This window comes from Charadrius vociferus, unplaced genomic scaffold (genome assembly GCF_000708025.1).
Source record: "Charadrius vociferus isolate BGI_N301 unplaced genomic scaffold, ASM70802v2 scaffold355, whole genome shotgun sequence".
Classification (NCBI taxonomy): Eukaryota; Metazoa; Chordata; class Aves; order Charadriiformes; family Charadriidae; genus Charadrius; species Charadrius vociferus.
In genome coordinates, this window is record NW_009648451.1 from 1,342,451 (window position 1) to 1,359,488 (window position 17,038).

The 17,038-nt window shown below is 40.1% G+C and overlaps 2 protein-coding genes across 2 annotated transcripts in view; one reads left to right on the plus strand and one right to left on the minus strand.

Moving 5' to 3' along the window:
- The window catches only part of NRDE2 (NRDE-2, necessary for RNA interference, domain containing), a 64,291-nt gene extending 53,690 nt beyond the window's left edge, over positions 1-10,601 (plus strand). Inside the window, exons 12-15 of the mRNA XM_009885606.1 lie at positions 963-1,891; positions 4,152-4,290; positions 9,736-9,807; positions 10,476-10,601. Of these exons, the coding sequence (XP_009883908.1) occupies positions 963-1,891; positions 4,152-4,290; positions 9,736-9,807; positions 10,476-10,601 (1,266 nt within the window). The remainder of the gene's footprint in view (positions 1-962; positions 1,892-4,151; positions 4,291-9,735; positions 9,808-10,475) is intronic.
- Positions 10,602-14,311: 3,710 nt separating this feature from the next.
- PSMC1 (proteasome (prosome, macropain) 26S subunit, ATPase, 1) overlaps positions 14,312-17,038 on the minus strand; it is a 10,265-nt gene continuing 7,538 nt past the window's right edge. The window contains 3 exon segments of the mRNA XM_009885607.1: positions 14,312-14,464; positions 15,080-15,234; positions 16,972-17,038. The exon segment at positions 16,972-17,038 is cut by the window's right edge and continues 20 nt beyond it. Of these exon segments, the coding sequence (XP_009883909.1) occupies positions 14,330-14,464; positions 15,080-15,234; positions 16,972-17,038 (357 nt within the window). The 3' untranslated portion in view covers positions 14,312-14,329.

Sequence of the window (17,038 nt, forward strand, 5' to 3'; positions counted from 1 at the left end):
TTAAATACTGATGAAAATTGTCTTGTAGGACTAAGTATTCAAATCAGGAAATGCCAGTTAAGATCATGCTTGGGGTTAAAAAAAAAACAACCAAACCCTTTCTGTCGGTACATGTTACACAGTAGCATACATATAACAAAGTATTTTTTTGCAGTCTCGGATAACTGTTATTACATGGTACAATGTATGGTAGACAGAAATGGATGCAAGTTGTTTTTTCACAAGGCAAAGTGAGTCAGCCAAGTATTTTTACCAAACTATTCTACAAACTGCATAATCCCCAATAGCATGATATGAGCACCTTATCAAGAAACTTACTACTTCCTATACAAGTTACGTTTTTAGTGTTATTGAAGGAAATAACACCTTATCACTTGAATATGGATTTATTTAAGTAAAACTGCTCCAATAGACTCCCACAGAAGGATGAAAGTCCAGGTTGTCTTCCTAACACTTCAGAAAGTTTAGTATTGTGTTTCCCTATGGAGAAGTTCCCTGTCTCTTACTCAAACACTGCCTGACCAGGAGTCAGGCAGTCTTCCCATCCAGTCTCCAAGTTTGTCTATCAGCACATTCCCCACTCTGAAAAGTTACTTGGAGGTTTAATTGTACTAGTTATAAACTGCATCTGGCTGGACAGGATCATTTATTTTCCTTTTCTCAACCGTTGCAGGTTAGCAGCTCTTTATTTGAAGCAGTTGGCCTTTTAAAAGAGTAAAATTTGATACTACGCAGTGGCAGGGGTAGGAATGATAAGACTGTGTAATTTGGCTGCATTGGAGGGAGCTGACAACAGACAGTTGTGACAATGTACAGTCCTCAGTAGCAACAGATCTGGCTGGAGGTGAAATATAGAACAATAAGAAAACAAACACGGTAATGAAATTAAAAAATGATGTGAGTTTTTTTTCCTTTCTTCTCCCATCCCTCTCAGAATTTGTTCTGTTTATTCTCCCCTGCAGGTACTTCAGTGTCTCCAAACAAAAAACAAGAAGAAGCTGAAAGCACAAGGGAGGAAGAGTAGAAAGTTGGCCAAGAATCTTCTTAAAGCACCTGACAACCGAAACCACCTTTCTCTCTGGAAACTGTATGCCTACCTAGAATGGCTGCTTGGTAACATTGATGATGCCAGGAAGGTATTTGACACAGCTCTTTCCACGGCAGGGACAGGAGGACTGAAGAGTCCCCAGCTCTGCAGCTTCAGTCTGCTTTATGCTCAGCTGGAAGTGGAACTACTGGAAAGTCTAGAAGGAGCTGTTATATCACGGGCTGTTCATATATTGACCAAATTGGCTGAAAGTGGACCATATGTGCCTTATAGTGGACAAGTGTTATCTGTGAATGTCTTGAAAGCTCGTAAAACATATGAACATGCACTGCAAGATTATTTAAGTAAAACAACAGTTCCTGATCAGGATCAGGTCAATGATGCTAATCAGCTGGTTAACTTGGTTGGTTGTTATGCACTGTTCCAGTATTTGACTGTTGGGATTGATGCTGCAGTATTAATATATGCACAGACTTCAGAAAAACTTGAAGCTCCTGGTCCAGGGAAATGTGAAAATACTGGAGAGAATTTTGGCATTGAGAATTTTCCCACTGCTCTTGAAGCTGTCACACTGCTGCATACAAATTTACTCAGATTCCACATGAAAATTAGTGTTTATCCTTTGAATCCTCTGCGAGAGACACTAACGGAGGCTCTGAAACGGTATCCTAGCAACCAGTCTCTTTGGAGGTCATATATCCACATCCAAAGGAAGTCTCACAGTGCTAGCAAAGCACGAAGATTTTTTGATGGTGTCACAAGGTCTACTACCTCTTTAGAGCCATGGCTGTTTGCAATCCAAGCAGAGCAGATGAGAAAAAAGCTCATTGAGAATGTCCAGAGGTAATATCTTGCAGCTCCTTATGATTATGCCTTTTTTCTTTTTTTATCCGTCTAATCACTTAAGAGAGGAAAGAAAATGCTATCACAGTTCTCCTTAGCTACAGCTTCTTCATCTGCAAAAGGAAGGTTATTTGTTCAAGACTGAACAGCGAGTCAGTGGCAGAATCCTGAATAGAATTAAAGACCTAGGTGATAGTCTCACGTCCTTTCTACTGGATTGGCTTGTGTGTTGCTTTGTGTTTGATTACTTACTACTGACATCAAGATGGTACACATTTCTTTGTCATTTTTAAATAACTAAGATTCTGCTTAGATGGCCAAAGTAGACACTGTGAGCTTAGAAACTGCTACATTTTAATACTACAGCAATAAGGAGTGTAATACAGAGCTACACTGCAAGTTCTGACTGAACTTGCTGCCCTGCTGCACCTGGATCACAGAATACAGTTGTGGCAGATGCGTTTCCATAGTGAGTACTTGAGATTTTAGTTTTCATATGGGGCTGTTGCTAGGTGGAAGAGGCTGGAAATTTCCTGAAGTTGCAGTGTGGTCTGGGCTCAGTTTTTTTTGCTCCTGGGAAAGGAGGAAAGGGTAGGAGATGTGGGGAAGAGAGGTATGTGTTCGTTCTTAAATCTTAGTCTCTAACTGTTGTCTGCCCATTGCTTGGAGCTACCTATCCACTGCTACCTACATATCTCTAATAACATTGGCAGCTTGGTTCTTTGTGTCTGCTCATAGCAACAGAGATTTCTAGGAAAAAGTTATCTGGAAGCTTTACATAGCTGTAAGCTTACAATACTCACACTTGATGAAATTACAGAATTATCAGTATACTTTAAAATGACGGTATGCTGACTGCTTTGATTGCCACAGTCTGGCAACAGGCATGCATACATGATAGTGACATTCCTGAGCTGTCAGTGTATGTATCCTGAATTGTAATAAGAATTCAACAACCACCAAATGTAAAGGAGGATTGTAATTTCATTTACTGTTAATTACAGACTGACACTATGATAGGTTTTCATTATTGTTACTGGAAACTGATGTTAAAATTCCAGAATGATGATTTTCTCTGTGACTATAATTTCTTTCCAGATTGTTCTCTGCTGGCATAGCCTTTCCTATAGGTTATATTTGAATAGGGACAAGTTGGATGTTGCAAGAGCAGAGCTGAAATACTGCAACAGAGACATAAATGGCCTGTCAGTTATGCATAAAACTAATGTTTTATGATATTGTGACAAACTAAGAAAATGTCCGTACTATGTGTGACTATTTCCTATTCTGTTTTGTATTTCTGCTTGTTTAAGTGCATGGAATTCATTAAAGAAATAAACATGAAAGGTAAAACAGCAGCGTGTATGTCAGTGTGAGGTACAATGCTTCAACTGTCTGAGTCCACGTAGAGTAGATTACATCATTTTCTTTCATGGCAAAGGTTAAGATAAGATGGACCATGACCTCAAAGACCCTTGAAAAAAGAGGCAAGTTATGAGCAAGTGTTAGAACAAACTGGTGGGCTAAGAGAGTCCACATAGACAGGAGTAATGTTGCCATGAGTGCTGCAGGTTGTTTCTTCAAGCTCAAGCATCAAAAATAAGCCAGTCTATATCAGCTGTAGGTAGAAAACAATGCTTCGGTGAAAAATATGTACCTGTTTTTGTGTTATGCCTGAATCTAGGGGATTTGAATCACTGGGTGAAAAAGAAAATTATTATTGTAATCATGGTTGAGATCCGGAGCTGTAATCTAGGGCCTTGATCCAAGACCAACATACGGTCTTTCAAAGGTGACAGGTAAATTTGAACAGTGCCTAGGCACCAGAAGAAGTCATGCTGACTTAGACTTGAATTTAGTTTGATCTGCCATGCCAAGCATGGAATGCTAAACAATCTTGAGTGAAGACTAAGATAAGTGTTTTAACATCATATGATGGTAGATTATTGTACTCAAAGAGAAATTATCTACTCCAGTTGTACAGGGCTAACTTTTCAACATGCTAAAAGAATTTTCACAAAAATACCTCATTCATCTTTTTTTTTTTTTTTTTCCTATTTAGAAATGTGTTGATTAGATTAGCAAGCTCTAAAAATCTGGTTTGTAACATTCAGAGTTTGTAGCATGAAATGCAAAAACCTGGCTATATCCAGTGCTATGTGAACAGAGACAGTACGTTGATCTTTACTCTCTCTTAACTTGGATGCGGTCCTTTAGCTTGGGTTTAAGGGACTGTGGTTTCTTTTTTCTTCTGTTTCAGGGCAGATGTTGGTGAAATACATTCTACTATTCCTGAAACTGGGTTAACAAATCGGATTTTAGCTCTATTTGAACACGCAGTTCAGAGTGAAAATGGCACCCATTGTCCACTGCTGTGGAGAATGTATTTGAACTTTCTGGTAAGAACAGACTATCAGTTTTACTATGTTTTTTTACCATAGTTGGAATTTCTCATGAACGCAGCTACAATGCTGTATAAAAAAAGGAAAACTAAATGCTGCCATACCTATATGATTTGCAGGGTGATGTATTTGAATTGTAATGCTCTTTATTGCTGGGAATATTAGGGAAAATGTAATTCACATGAATTAGAAGGAGTAATAGCTTCTGACAATGCAATTTTAATATATAGATTCAGGCAAGTTATTGTGGCTGACATCTTATGTAGATAAAAAATATGTCATAAGATGCCAACAGATGGATTCCACCCAGTCTTACTCACAATATAAAGGTAAGTGGGCAGGGGGGGGAAACTTAAGAAAAGAGGAAGCAAATTGTAGGGACTTAGGATTTTGTTATTTTTATGTAAGCAAAATCAGCAAAGATTACTTGTATTTGTGTTTTAGACCTACTTTAGTGTTCTGTAAAGAAATATTTCAGTCAAGTCTAGATCCTGGTTGTGTGTAACTTCACAGAATCACAGAATGGTTGAAGTTGGAAGGGATGTCTGGAGATCATCTTTTCCAACTCCACTGTTCAAGCAGGGCCACCTAGAGCTGGTTGTCTATGACACTGTCTAGATATCTTTTGAATATCTCCAAGAATGAAGACTCCATAACTCTCTGGGCAACCCGTGCTAGTGCTCAGTCATCCTCACAGTAAAAAAGTGTTTCCTGGTGTTCAGACAGAGCTTCCTGTGTTTCAGTTTATGCCCATTGCCTCTAGTCCTGTCACTGGGCACCACTGAAAAGAGCCTAGCTCCCGCTTCTTTACATCATCCTTTCAGGTATTTATATACATTAATAAGTTTCTCCCCGGAGCTTTCTATTCTCCAGGCTAAACAGTCGCTGTTCTCAGCCTCTCCTCATAGGAGAGGTCCCTGTGTCCCTTAGTCATCTTAGTAGCCCTTCGTTGGACTCTCCCCACTGTGTGCATGTCTGTCTTTTACTGGGAAGCCAACAGCTGAGCACAGTGCTCCAGGTGCGGCCTCACCAGCGCAGAGTAGAGGGGAAGGATCACCTCCTGTAACCTGCTGGTAATACTTTGCCTAACGCAGCCCAGGGTACCATTAGCCCTTTTTTGCTGCAGGATTACATTGCTGGCTTCTCTTCAACTTGGGGTTCACCAGGACCCCCAAGTCCTTTTCTGCCAAGCTGCTTTCCAGCTGAGTGGCCCCCAGCATATATTGTTGTATGAGGTTGTTACTCCCCAGGTGTGGGACTTTGCAGTTTTCCTTGTTGAACTTGATGAGGTTCCTGTCAGCTCATTTCTCCAACCTGTTGTCTGAGTGGCAGCTCGACCCTCAGGTGTATCAGCCACTCCTCTCAGTTTTGAGTTATCTACAAGCTTGCTGAGGGTATACTCTGTCCCATTGGATGGATCATTGAGTATGTTAAATGGGATTGGACCCAATATTGACCCCAGGGGTACACAGCTAGTTACTGGCCTCCAACTGGACTTTGTTCCACTGATTACCACACTCTGGGTCCAGGCGTTGAGCCGGTTTTAAGTCCACCTCACTGTCTGCTCGTCCAGTTCTTGCATCAACCGGTCTATGAGGATCTTAGGGGAGATAATGACAAAGGCCTTACAGAAGTTCAGGTAGACAACGTCTACTGCTCTCCCCTCATCCACCAGGCCAGTCATTTCATCATAGCAATCTATCAAGTTGGTCAAGCATGACTTTTAGTGAATTCATACCGACCACTTGTGATGATTTTCTTCTTGTTCATGTGCCTGGAAATGATTTCCAGGATTAGCTGCTCCATCACCTTCATAGGGATCAAGGTGAGGCTGAGCAGCCTGTAGTTCCCTGGGTCCTCCTTCTTGCCCTTCTTGAAGATAGGAGTAACGTTTGACTTTCTTCAGTCTTTGGGCACTTCTCCCAGTTGCTGTCATCAATCAAAGATTGTCAAGAGTAGCCTCACAATGACATCTGCCAGCTTCCTCAGCACTTGTGGGTGCATCCCATCAGGGCCTATGGACTTGGGCATGTCTAGTTTGCTTAAGTATTCCCTGACTTGATCCTTTTCCACTAAGGGTATGTCTTCCTTGCTCCACATTTTCCCCCTGGTCTCTAGGACCTTGAATTCCTGAAGGCCAGTCTTGCTACTAAAGACTGAGGCAAAGAAGGCCCTCCGTACATCAGCCTTTTCCACGTCCTATGTAACCAGCTCCCCTGTCTCATTCAGCAGTGGGCCCACATTTTCCCTACTCTTCATTTTGTTACCTGTGTACTTACAGAAGCCCTTTTTGTTGTTTTTGACGTTCCTTGCCAGGTTCAATTCCAAATGGTCTTTAGCTTTCCTAACTTCATTCCTAGAACAACTTCCAGATCCGAGTTAGAAAAAAATAGTACATGAACATCTGTATGATTGATTTATGGTGGAATACAGAATATGGTAAAAAGACTATTTTATGTGGGTCCCTCAAATATTTTCTCTCTATTTTTTCCATGCTATAAAAACTTTCCCAGACCAAGATTTTTTGATTGATGACATTGCAGTGATCAAGGTGCAGTCCACATGCAAAGTAAATGCATGATAGGGAAAACATAGCTATAGGTTTATCATTTGCCTTGAATTTTCACAATCTTTTTGAGTCTTAAAAGCTGCATACAAAAGTTATGCTAACTGGCATTGCAGAATAACACCAAAAAGCAATAATGTTCATTTCTTCTGTAGTTCACTATGGAAGTGCATGAATAAAATCAACTTCATGTAGGCAGTTTTGTCATCTTGGTTCTTTTCTTGCTTCTCCAAAGTATAATATGGAAGATGAAAACACAGAAGAAATGCTTGGAACTCGCGTAAGGGGAATTTCATTCTGTAGTATTACTCCTCTGTTCATGTCCTCTGGTGTAGTAAGTTGTCAGAGGAGAACAGCAGTTAGCAGGCTGTGAAATATAGAAGCAACAGGGGAAGGAGAGACTCTTGTTTTGTGTTTGAGAAGATCTCTTGTGTGGGACTATTACTGTCACCGTTTCTACACAAATACATGCTTGTAAATATTTTATGCAACTCTGTATATAGGAATGTCCAATTGAATTACTGTTATTCTTTTCAAACTACTGATGAGACTCTATTAGGCACAAATGCTGAAGTACAATCACCCAGTGTATATTCTGTCACTTACGATTCCTTCACGGAAGATAACTTTTTCATGAGAACAAGAAGGATATTTATTAGATGCTAACAAGATGGAGGAAAATAATACTTTTACAGTAACAACTTTGAATAACATTGTTCAGAGAAGCAAGATCAATTGGAAACACTAAAATTTTTGGATGCGGTCATAGAAAAAGAAGAAGTTGTGATTGTCCGGTATGACCCCAAGTTCTGTAGATATCTCTGTTTTCTCTTTGGTTGTGTCTAGATACTCAGTCTTCGGTATTTCGGGCAAAAGCTTCTCCCTGTTTAAAAGCACAAAGCTTTTATATAGATTTTTGAAATAAACTATTTGTCTTAAATTCCTGTTTATTTTTTATGAAATCATAGGCTACCAATCTGGTAGCCTTCTATGATGAGGTGACTAGCTCAGTGGAGGAGGGGACAGCAGTGGATGTTGTTTATCTCAACTTTAGCAAGCCTTTTCCACTGCCTCCCATAACATCCTGATAGACAAGCTGATGAAGCATGGATTAGGTAAGTGGACAGCGAGGTGGACTGAGATCTGGCTGAACTGCCAGGCTCAAAGGGTTGTAGTTGGCAGTGTGAACTCCTGCTGCAGGCCAGCCAGTGGTGCTCTACCCCAGGGATTGATACTGAGTCCCTTTAACGTCTGCATTAATGATCTGGATGATGAGAGAGTGTTCCGTCAGCAAGTTTGCAGATGATACAAGATTAGGAGGAGTGGCTGATGCACCACATTCTGCTGTTGGCTAGTCCAGGTCCCTTTGAGTAGCCAAGAGCCATGAAGATGAGTGAAGGGTTGGAGCACGTGTGCAGGGAGAGGCTGAGACTTGCGATTTTTTCAGCCTGGGGAAGTGAAGGCTCCTGGAAGATATTGTCAATGTATATAAATACACCCTCATGTGAGGGTGTGAAGACAGAGCCAGACTTCTCAGTGCTGCCTAGTGACAGGACGAGAGGCAGTGGCCACAAATTGAAATATAGAAAATTCCATTTAAACGTAAGAAAAAGCTTTTTTACTGTGAGGGTGATGGAACACTGGAACAGGTTGTCCAGAGGTTGTGGAGTCTCCATCCGTGTTGATACTCAAAACCCAACTGGATGTGGTTCTGAGCAGCCTGCTTTTGCTGACCCTGCTTTGAGCAGAGGGGTTAGAGCAGATGGTCTCCAGAGGTCCCTTGCAACCTCTGTGATTCTGTAAAAGAATTAGAGGCAGAACACTACTGGAAGCTCTTTGCAGCGCTGCAAAAGATGTGTGTGCATCTTAGCGCGCAGCTCTGACAGCAGGTTTTCCAGTAAGTGAAATGCATTGCCGTTCAGTAATGGGAGATCATGACACCAGAACAGCACAAGTTTCTATGACCAACATATCAATAATATGAAAAAGAATTTCTAGGTTTTAAGAGCTGACAAGGGAGCCTGCTGATTTTTAGCAGCAGTACTGATGTAGTCAGAACAAGAGAAAATGTGAACTCATCATTGAAGATCTCTTCTTCTCCAGAGATCTCAAAACATTTCACGTATTTTCAGTATTTTGTAATTACTGCTTTTTGGGGAATTTGCCATAGTATGCCCTGTTTGTTAAGTGTTTTTTAAAGTAGACCAATTCAAAGGATTTCTTCACAAGAAAGCATAATTATTTCTACCTGTTAAGTGGGGTGACTGAAGCTAAGGAGACTGTTCAGCAGTCTGACCTCTGCTACCCTTCTCTTTTTAAACTTCACGATGGCTGTGTGCTCTGTACTTGTATCACACAGTTGAACGGGTACTTTGAGGAAGGAGTTTTAACTCCTTCCAGATAGATGCTAATTTGACTTACCCACTTTTGTATGTAAGGGGATCTAGCCTTAAAAAAAATCTGAGTAAGAAAATGTATGTGCATGATCTCATCAGTGCACAAATATAATGTATTATCACCTTCACTATACCAAAGATGCTTTTGTGTAGTGAATGTGTAGTATATCAGGTGTAAGTTTTGGTTGATGATTTGCACTCTTGACCACTGCAGTTTTATTGTCAAGTACAGGCTAACTGAAATCCTTGGCAGAGGCTCTGAAACTCCTTAAAGACATGTCTTCGATTACGTTGAAGAGTGTAGCCAGTGTCACCAGTGTAGCCTATCAAAGTGCACAGCTACCACAGTATATAGTAATCAGGCTTGCTCAGCAGAGGAACGCTGAGCTTTTCAGAGTAATTTCTTTGTCTCAGAGATAATGGTTTTATTATTTCAGCTATTACTGCATTGAAGTATGACCGTTTTTTTTCCTCACACAGGCTTCACTAGGAAAAATAGAAAAAAGTAAAGGATTATTTTATAAAGCCCTTCAAAACTGTCCTTGGGCAAAGGTAAGCATAGAAAAAACACAAACCTGTCATCATACTATTAATTTTTGAAGTTCTGTATTTAAAAAAAAAAAAAGTTAGAATTCAGTAGTTGTGGTAATGAGTGATATGCAAATGTAAGGAGAGATTTCCGAAGGAGAAGTACTGTAAGATTTTCTGCAAGTAAGAGATGCATCTGAAATGGAAACAAACATAGTGGTCAGTGATGTTTACGTTTCAGAACAGAAGGGTGTTGCATTGCATGAGGCAAGAAGATAATAAATTCCTCTCTGTGTGATCTAGAAGTGATGTCTTTCAGACCATGGTTTATCATGGGATGGTAGTAGCAGAAATATATAGGCAAATAAAAATGTATTTAGTTAATAGCATAAGAAATTATTCAGGAGCACCTGCAACTCCTCAGGTAATGTCTGTATATGCTGCAAATGCTCCAGCGCCTCGTGACCTACATTTTATCTTTTTGAATAAAATGATTAAGAGTTGGGAAAGACTTGATTAAACACCTATATTGCTGTCACCGTAGAAGTACTAAGTCTGTTTCTATTACTTTAAAGAAGTATTTGATATTTCCAATATTTTTGCTACAGAGTTGTTTGCTTATCTACGTACTTTATACCGTGTGTTGCTATGACAGAAAGATGGCACAGAACATGTTCTCATTGTCTGTCTAGGTACTGTATATGGATGCAGTAGAGTACTTCCCTGATCATCTGCAAGAGACGCTTGATCTAATGACTGAAAAAGAACTGAGAGTGCGGGTACCTATGGAAGAGCTGGATCTACTATTAGAGGTTTAAAAGAAGATTGTAGATGAGTGGAGAAAGTACAGAAGGTAGTTCCAAAGCTAACAGTTAGACCTGTCTCTTTTCAAACAGGAACTCTGTTGGGACATGGGTACTATGTACTTTTTTTTTTTTTTAAGCTTTTATATTGCTATCAAAATGGAGTTCTACTAGCTGCAAATATTCTGGAATTGAGTGCTGCATTTTGTCCCCAAAAATGCATCCATTTCCCTGAAGTATTGCTGGCTTCCACACAAGGATACCCTCTTATAAATAGCCTCCTGTTAAATGTTGCCCACATTTCTTATTCTATTGTTTGAAACTACGTTCCCTGGAGTTCAGTAGAGATTCAGTACATGCCAACTATGGTTTGGTGAGCAGCACAGGAAATAAACATCTGCCAAATGGATGCTTCACTGTTCTCCAGTTGGCACACTTCAGTGATTTCCTTCAGCTTGGTATGCGTGCGTGTGTATATATAACTACCAAGTCAAACAGTCATTACGTGTGTACATAAGCTGTTAGTAAAAGCTAAATCCTTCCTTAAGCAGGCACCTATTTTGGACTTGTATTTGTATGTTTTGACAGATGACCATTTTAATATGAATATTTATGAAAAATATATCTGAATATTTGAAAATTCAAAAGGAACTTGAATTATTTTTTATTTCTTAATTTAATAGGACTGTAAGTGTATTAAAAATGAAGTTTTGTCCATAATGCAGCTCTATGCAGCTAATTTTTAATCAAGTTTTTGTGATTGATTACTGTCTTTTGACCCAAATATACAGGCAATCATCATAAGAGAAGTAGAGGTCTGTTATGTATTTAATCCTCACCAAAGAAGGTAGAGTAGTCAAAACTTGACTGTTTAATTAGTAGCTTCTGTTCCAAGCTCTTAGAGAAGTAATATGAAATATGGTAACAATTTAAAGAAGCAGTTATGTTACGTATTTCTTTTATAAGACAGAATATGCTGAAATAGGTAAAGGACTGTTTAGCATCCCTGTTCTTGAGACCCAAGTACTCAGAAACTGGATCTTAATGTGGAAGAAGGTACGTGCTGGCACTGAATATCCAAAACTCTTTCACAAGTTTTTCAGGGGAAGGCTAACGACTGTCACAGCACTAAAACAAGTGGGTTTGTCCAGCTGCTGAGATCTGATTACACGGGGAAAAAAAAACCCTCTGGCTGGACAAAGCCATACAACCTATGGCTTGGTTTTGCCTGCGGCAACACAATGCAAGTTACAATACATTTTAGTTCAGGCTGCACTTTTGTTTGTTCTTTTCTAAAATTGTTTCAAGTAGAATTTTTAATGCAGAATTTTAAATGGTATTACAGCACTTTCTAAGAGCTTTATAATTTCACTGTGTTGCAGGTGATGCTGGTATTGCTATAAAAGTAATTGATTAGTCTTTGTAAAGAGTATGTATTTTATTTTTAAAATCTGTGCTTCTTTCAAAAATGACAGAGCTCCCGAACTGGCGGTAGGAGTCACTCTGTGCACCGAACAGTAGCATCACAAATTGCGTGTGTGTTTTTGCTCTCCCATCAAAATGGAATACCATTTCCTCTAAAGACCTGGAAGGGACATGGAGAAGGGGAAGCCTGATTGTGCTCCTGCTTGTGTTTCATGTAGAATCCCAGAGCAGCCCAGGTTGGGAGTGGCCTGGAAAGATGGTCTTGTCCAGATGAGATTACCTAATGCCCTGTCCATTCGTATCATGAAAACCTCCAGTGATGGTGGGGATGACTATTGTTTCAGTCACTTTTCTCTTCCATGCATCCACTTCGCACAGCTTCTCCCCGTGCAGCACTCATGCTGTGTCCCTCACTTGGGCTGGTCAGAGGCTGCTCACTTACTCCAGGAGCTCCAGTAAATCCTGCCTTCTATTTCAGACCCCAGTAGCTCCTTCTGTCCTTATGGAGAATATACTCACAGTTTGCTTTTTCCAGATCTTTATTACTTTCATCTTGATCTTTGTGACTCAGGTTCAGAAATGTTGGAGAAAGTGACAGAAGTTAAATTCTGCTGCAAAAGATAAGAATTTAATTTTCCAATAGGTTTCTTTTCTGGTTATTGTGGTGGCAGACAGCGTACCAGAACACAGTTCTTGGTTTAGCTTCATACGTTGCAGCTTTCCTTCAGTCAGTTGAACTGACCTTTTTGTGGTTGTTGCTTCTTGCTGGCATTAATAGCTTTGTCCCAAATTAAAAAAGCCTCGCTCACTACACGTCATAAAGTGCTTCAGCCCCCAAGCGATGATGAGATCAACTGCTATGATTAGAAAGTGCTAAAAAATCACTGGCTCTTCATGACCTTTCCAAGGAGCCAGATCTCATAAGGTTTATAAGAATGGGTAATAAAACTTTGCTTGTTGTTTTTCCATCTCCAGATGAAAAGCAACTCTATTTCAGGGTTCCTGTCATCCATCCAGATTAAATAAAAGACTCCATTCATCTGTAGGGTTGGTTTTTAACAATGAACCACATAATTTTTACATGGAAAAACAAAATCTCTTGGTCTTGCTGCCACCATTGTTGTTACAGCACTGGCAGTTAGCAAAGGGATTGCGCTGTGTGTAACTTCAGTGTCTGTTACTGGCCAGCACTTGCTCCTGCAGAAAGTTTCCAGAACAAAGACTGCACATTGCTTAACTGTGGTCTGTGTATGGAACTTTTATATAAACCTTAAAAATCACATGGACAACATCTGGAAATTAATTACTTAGATTTCTATTTTGCCAAGTTGTGCTTGTTAAGTTCTAAGTCCTGTGGGGGTGGAGCTGCAGGCAATAGATTTGTTTGGTGAGGAAGAATTCATGTTAAGATTACACTGCAGAAAACCAAGCAGATGACTTACAGTTTGGATTTCTCTCTGCACATCTGCAGCATGACAAACCACCCCTCAGCTGGTCAGTGCCTGTACCTTAACCTTCCTACCCCTTGCCTTGGGCAGCACAGGGCTGGAGAACTTCCTATGGTGCTGGTTCCTTTAGAACTTCCTACGGTGCTGGTTCCTTTTAAAGACATTCTCTACCTCAGAGTGAAGGAAGTTTCATGTAATGAACTGTAACCCTCTTGGGAAAAACAAACTTTTAAACTCTTTAATGTTACAAGTACCTTACCCAAACGTGTTTAGATGTTTAAACTAAGAACACTAATGGGTGTCCGCCTTGCTTTCTTGTAAGCACACATGCTAGACAGAGCTGGGTACACTTTTAAAGTGTATCATCTGACTGTTACTTAAGGTTGCATGTTTTTCATTCATTTTAATGTATATATGACTTAGCACACTGAGGTTACTCAAAAATTACTTTTGTCACAGTTACTTAACCCCTACAAAGGGATATAGAAAAGTAATTAATTGCTGCTGTTCTTAGCAGCTGTAAAAGACTGCCTTACCTAACAGGACTGGCAGGTGGGAAACGTGCTTATGTGACACCCACTGCACAGTGTGTCCCATCAGCAGCATGGCATGGGTCATGGGGAAAAGCACTCCTGTGGCACCAGCACTTTTTCTGGGAAATAATTCTGACTAAAGCAACAGACAATTCCAGTCAAAAGCAGCTCTCTGCCACCAAAACAGTTCAATTGAAATAAATGTTTTATTGGGAAATCAGTGTTACACTGACTGAAAAACTGGCACCTGGCATGACCTCTTCACAACCTCTTCAAGAACAAAAATTAGCTAGACTATGAGGTTTCACAGAAGACTGTCCCCGAAGAGACACATGACTTAAAGGTACAGGCCCTCAGGGGTCCCCTCCTGCTTCTTATACAGAACATTCTCTTTGGACTTTTTGAAGTCTTCATTTGTCACTTTCATTCGCCGTTCCCTCAAAGCCATCAATCCAGCTTCTGTACAAATTGCCTGCAAGAGAGAAAGCCAGAATAGGTCACTGTCTCCGGGCAGCCCCTTCAAGCCACACCTGAGAAGGCAGCAGCACCTTCACACTGCTCCAACTGACACTGTAATAGAAGTGAAGAGCAGTAACAAAATTTACATTCTTTACATGTTGGGTGACGCTCATCCAGTAAAAGCCCTATCTGCTTTTCTAAAGCAGAGTACATACCTCTGAAACTTCCTCATCTACAGTTGCATTTTTATCTGCTTGCAACATAGTGCAGCATAAGAAGCATTTTTAGAGACTACCTTAAGTAACACTTAAGAGACCTTGCATGTTTGTGCAAGATTTCACATTCCACTCCTAATTTCCACTTTGCTACTTTTAAGGTTTCATATTCAGGTAACACAGGTATGTACTCTTATCAACACGAGCTACCTCATAATTATAGTTTTGATGTTTCCCATTTGTAAAACTGAGTATGTGGCACTTGTAAAAGGTACTTCAAAGCCATCCAGCTGCCCCTCAGTGATGTAACTACAGGTAATCAGAGAAGAGTTTCAACACAATTATTTTTGGATGCAGTAGAAAAATGGAATTTGATTGCGTTTTGAAGTATAACAATGGCGATGTACACTGACCTTAATATCTGCACCACTGAGATCATCTTTTGCCATAATCAGCTCATCCAAAGTCACATCATCTGCCAACGTCATCCTACTTGTGTGAATCTGAAAGATTCGTTTCTTGGTCTTTTCATCAGGCAGAGGGAACTCTATTTTCCTATCAATACGTCCTGTGCAAAAGAAAAGGTCAGTCTTAGGTTTTTCACCTGCAGCTGTTGGAAACAGAGCAGGAAGAACATTTCAAGGTTAGACTGACAGTAACTGTTTCTTCACACCGTAATCAATCACGTCTTAAGAGTAGAAAGCGAGCTCAGACTATTCTGTTTGCAGTGAACAGGAAGCTGTGGGAGCTAAAAGATACCGTGCTGCTTACCTGGGAAACATGAAAAACCATAGCTTCCTTCAGTCACATACAAATATAAAAAACCCCAACATGTCACAGCACAGAAAAGTATTAATGAAATACTTATGTTCTTGAATAGATTTTATTCTACTCTGAGATTACATTCAGCTCTGAAGTTTTAACTTTCTGCCACGTGTACACACACACACACACACACAATCACTGTGGCAACTTGAAGAACTTCCTCCCTATATATAACCAGCCTCATGGAAAAAAACCCAAACCCAACTGAAGAAGGGGTGTTTTGCATAAGATATTCTGTTGCAAGTCCCTCCCAGATGTTTCCTTTATGTCAGTAGGGACTTTGGATGTTCTGGTACTCATTGTTCCAACTTCAATAAGCAATCTTTGTAAAGATATTTTCCATCCCTGGATCACTCTTATTTTTCTTTAGTTTTACAGTATCTTTTCTAAAAGGGGTTGATGGCACCACATATGGTATTCCACACTATCGTACACAGCAGTAAATTGGTTTACCGAGCTGCCAGAAGTGCCCTTGTTGCTCAAGCAATGGTTATAATTTAAGTACCTAACACATGTAAGAAGTTTCTTTCCAACAAGTTTTAGATCATCGTAGCATGTCTTTTAATACTGGTATAGTATTGTCTCCTCTGTACTCCCAACAGCAACTGGTTTTGGTTTGGAGGGGTAAGTGTAAGAGGGTGACAGAACCAGACCTCTTGAAAAAAACACACCTCAGCAACTTTGTACTGTGGAGGTGTTTTCTGAACTCCTTGGGTCCATACGGTCTAGTGACTGTTCAGAATCATCTTAAATTATCTTTGCTCTCCATCTTACCTCTATTATTTTAGAAGGAATATGTTAACAACCTCTTTGATACTTAAGATTTACTCGAGGACACTAACGGGAGGCTTAGCTTATTCCTTTGCTCTCTGTGTTGCCTTCTAATTTCTGATTTAACAGACCCCAAAGATGTATTATGTTTTGGTACATTTTTAGTGGCTATTTAAAAATACTACTTGTGCCTGTCCAAGCTCCTGGCTCAACATGTGATACATAAGTAATACCTTGTTTTGACTTCTCCCTCACTCATCCCCCAAACGAGGGCGTATGCCTGGTCGGTAAGGAAGCAGACTGGTTTCCTGCATCAAAATCCAGGTGCTCATTGTTCAGGTTTCATTTCTCCTGGATGGAGCACAAGTGGAACAGCCCTACACCCCACCCAGCTGCTGAAGATGTTAAGGAAACACACACTATAGCTTGCCTTAACAATTAATTAAAATAGCTGTGCCAGCTTAATAAAAAGGAAGAATGTTCAAGTTGTTTATGTACGAGGAATTAACACATTTCTTCTCTTCCATGGGGTTTTTCTCCCATTTGGAAACTAGCTAACGGGTTCTAACAGACCCACCGACACCGATGAGATGGTGAACAAAGACAAACCAGTAACTTGCATTCTTTTTACCAGCCTATGTTTGATGAGTTACGACAATTCCTTTCACAGGAAAGGCGACTTAAGCATAGACAGCGGGAAGCCTCTTACCTGGCCTAATTAAAGCTGGGTCCAGTGTTTCTATTCTGTTTGTAGCCATGATAACTTTAACATCCCC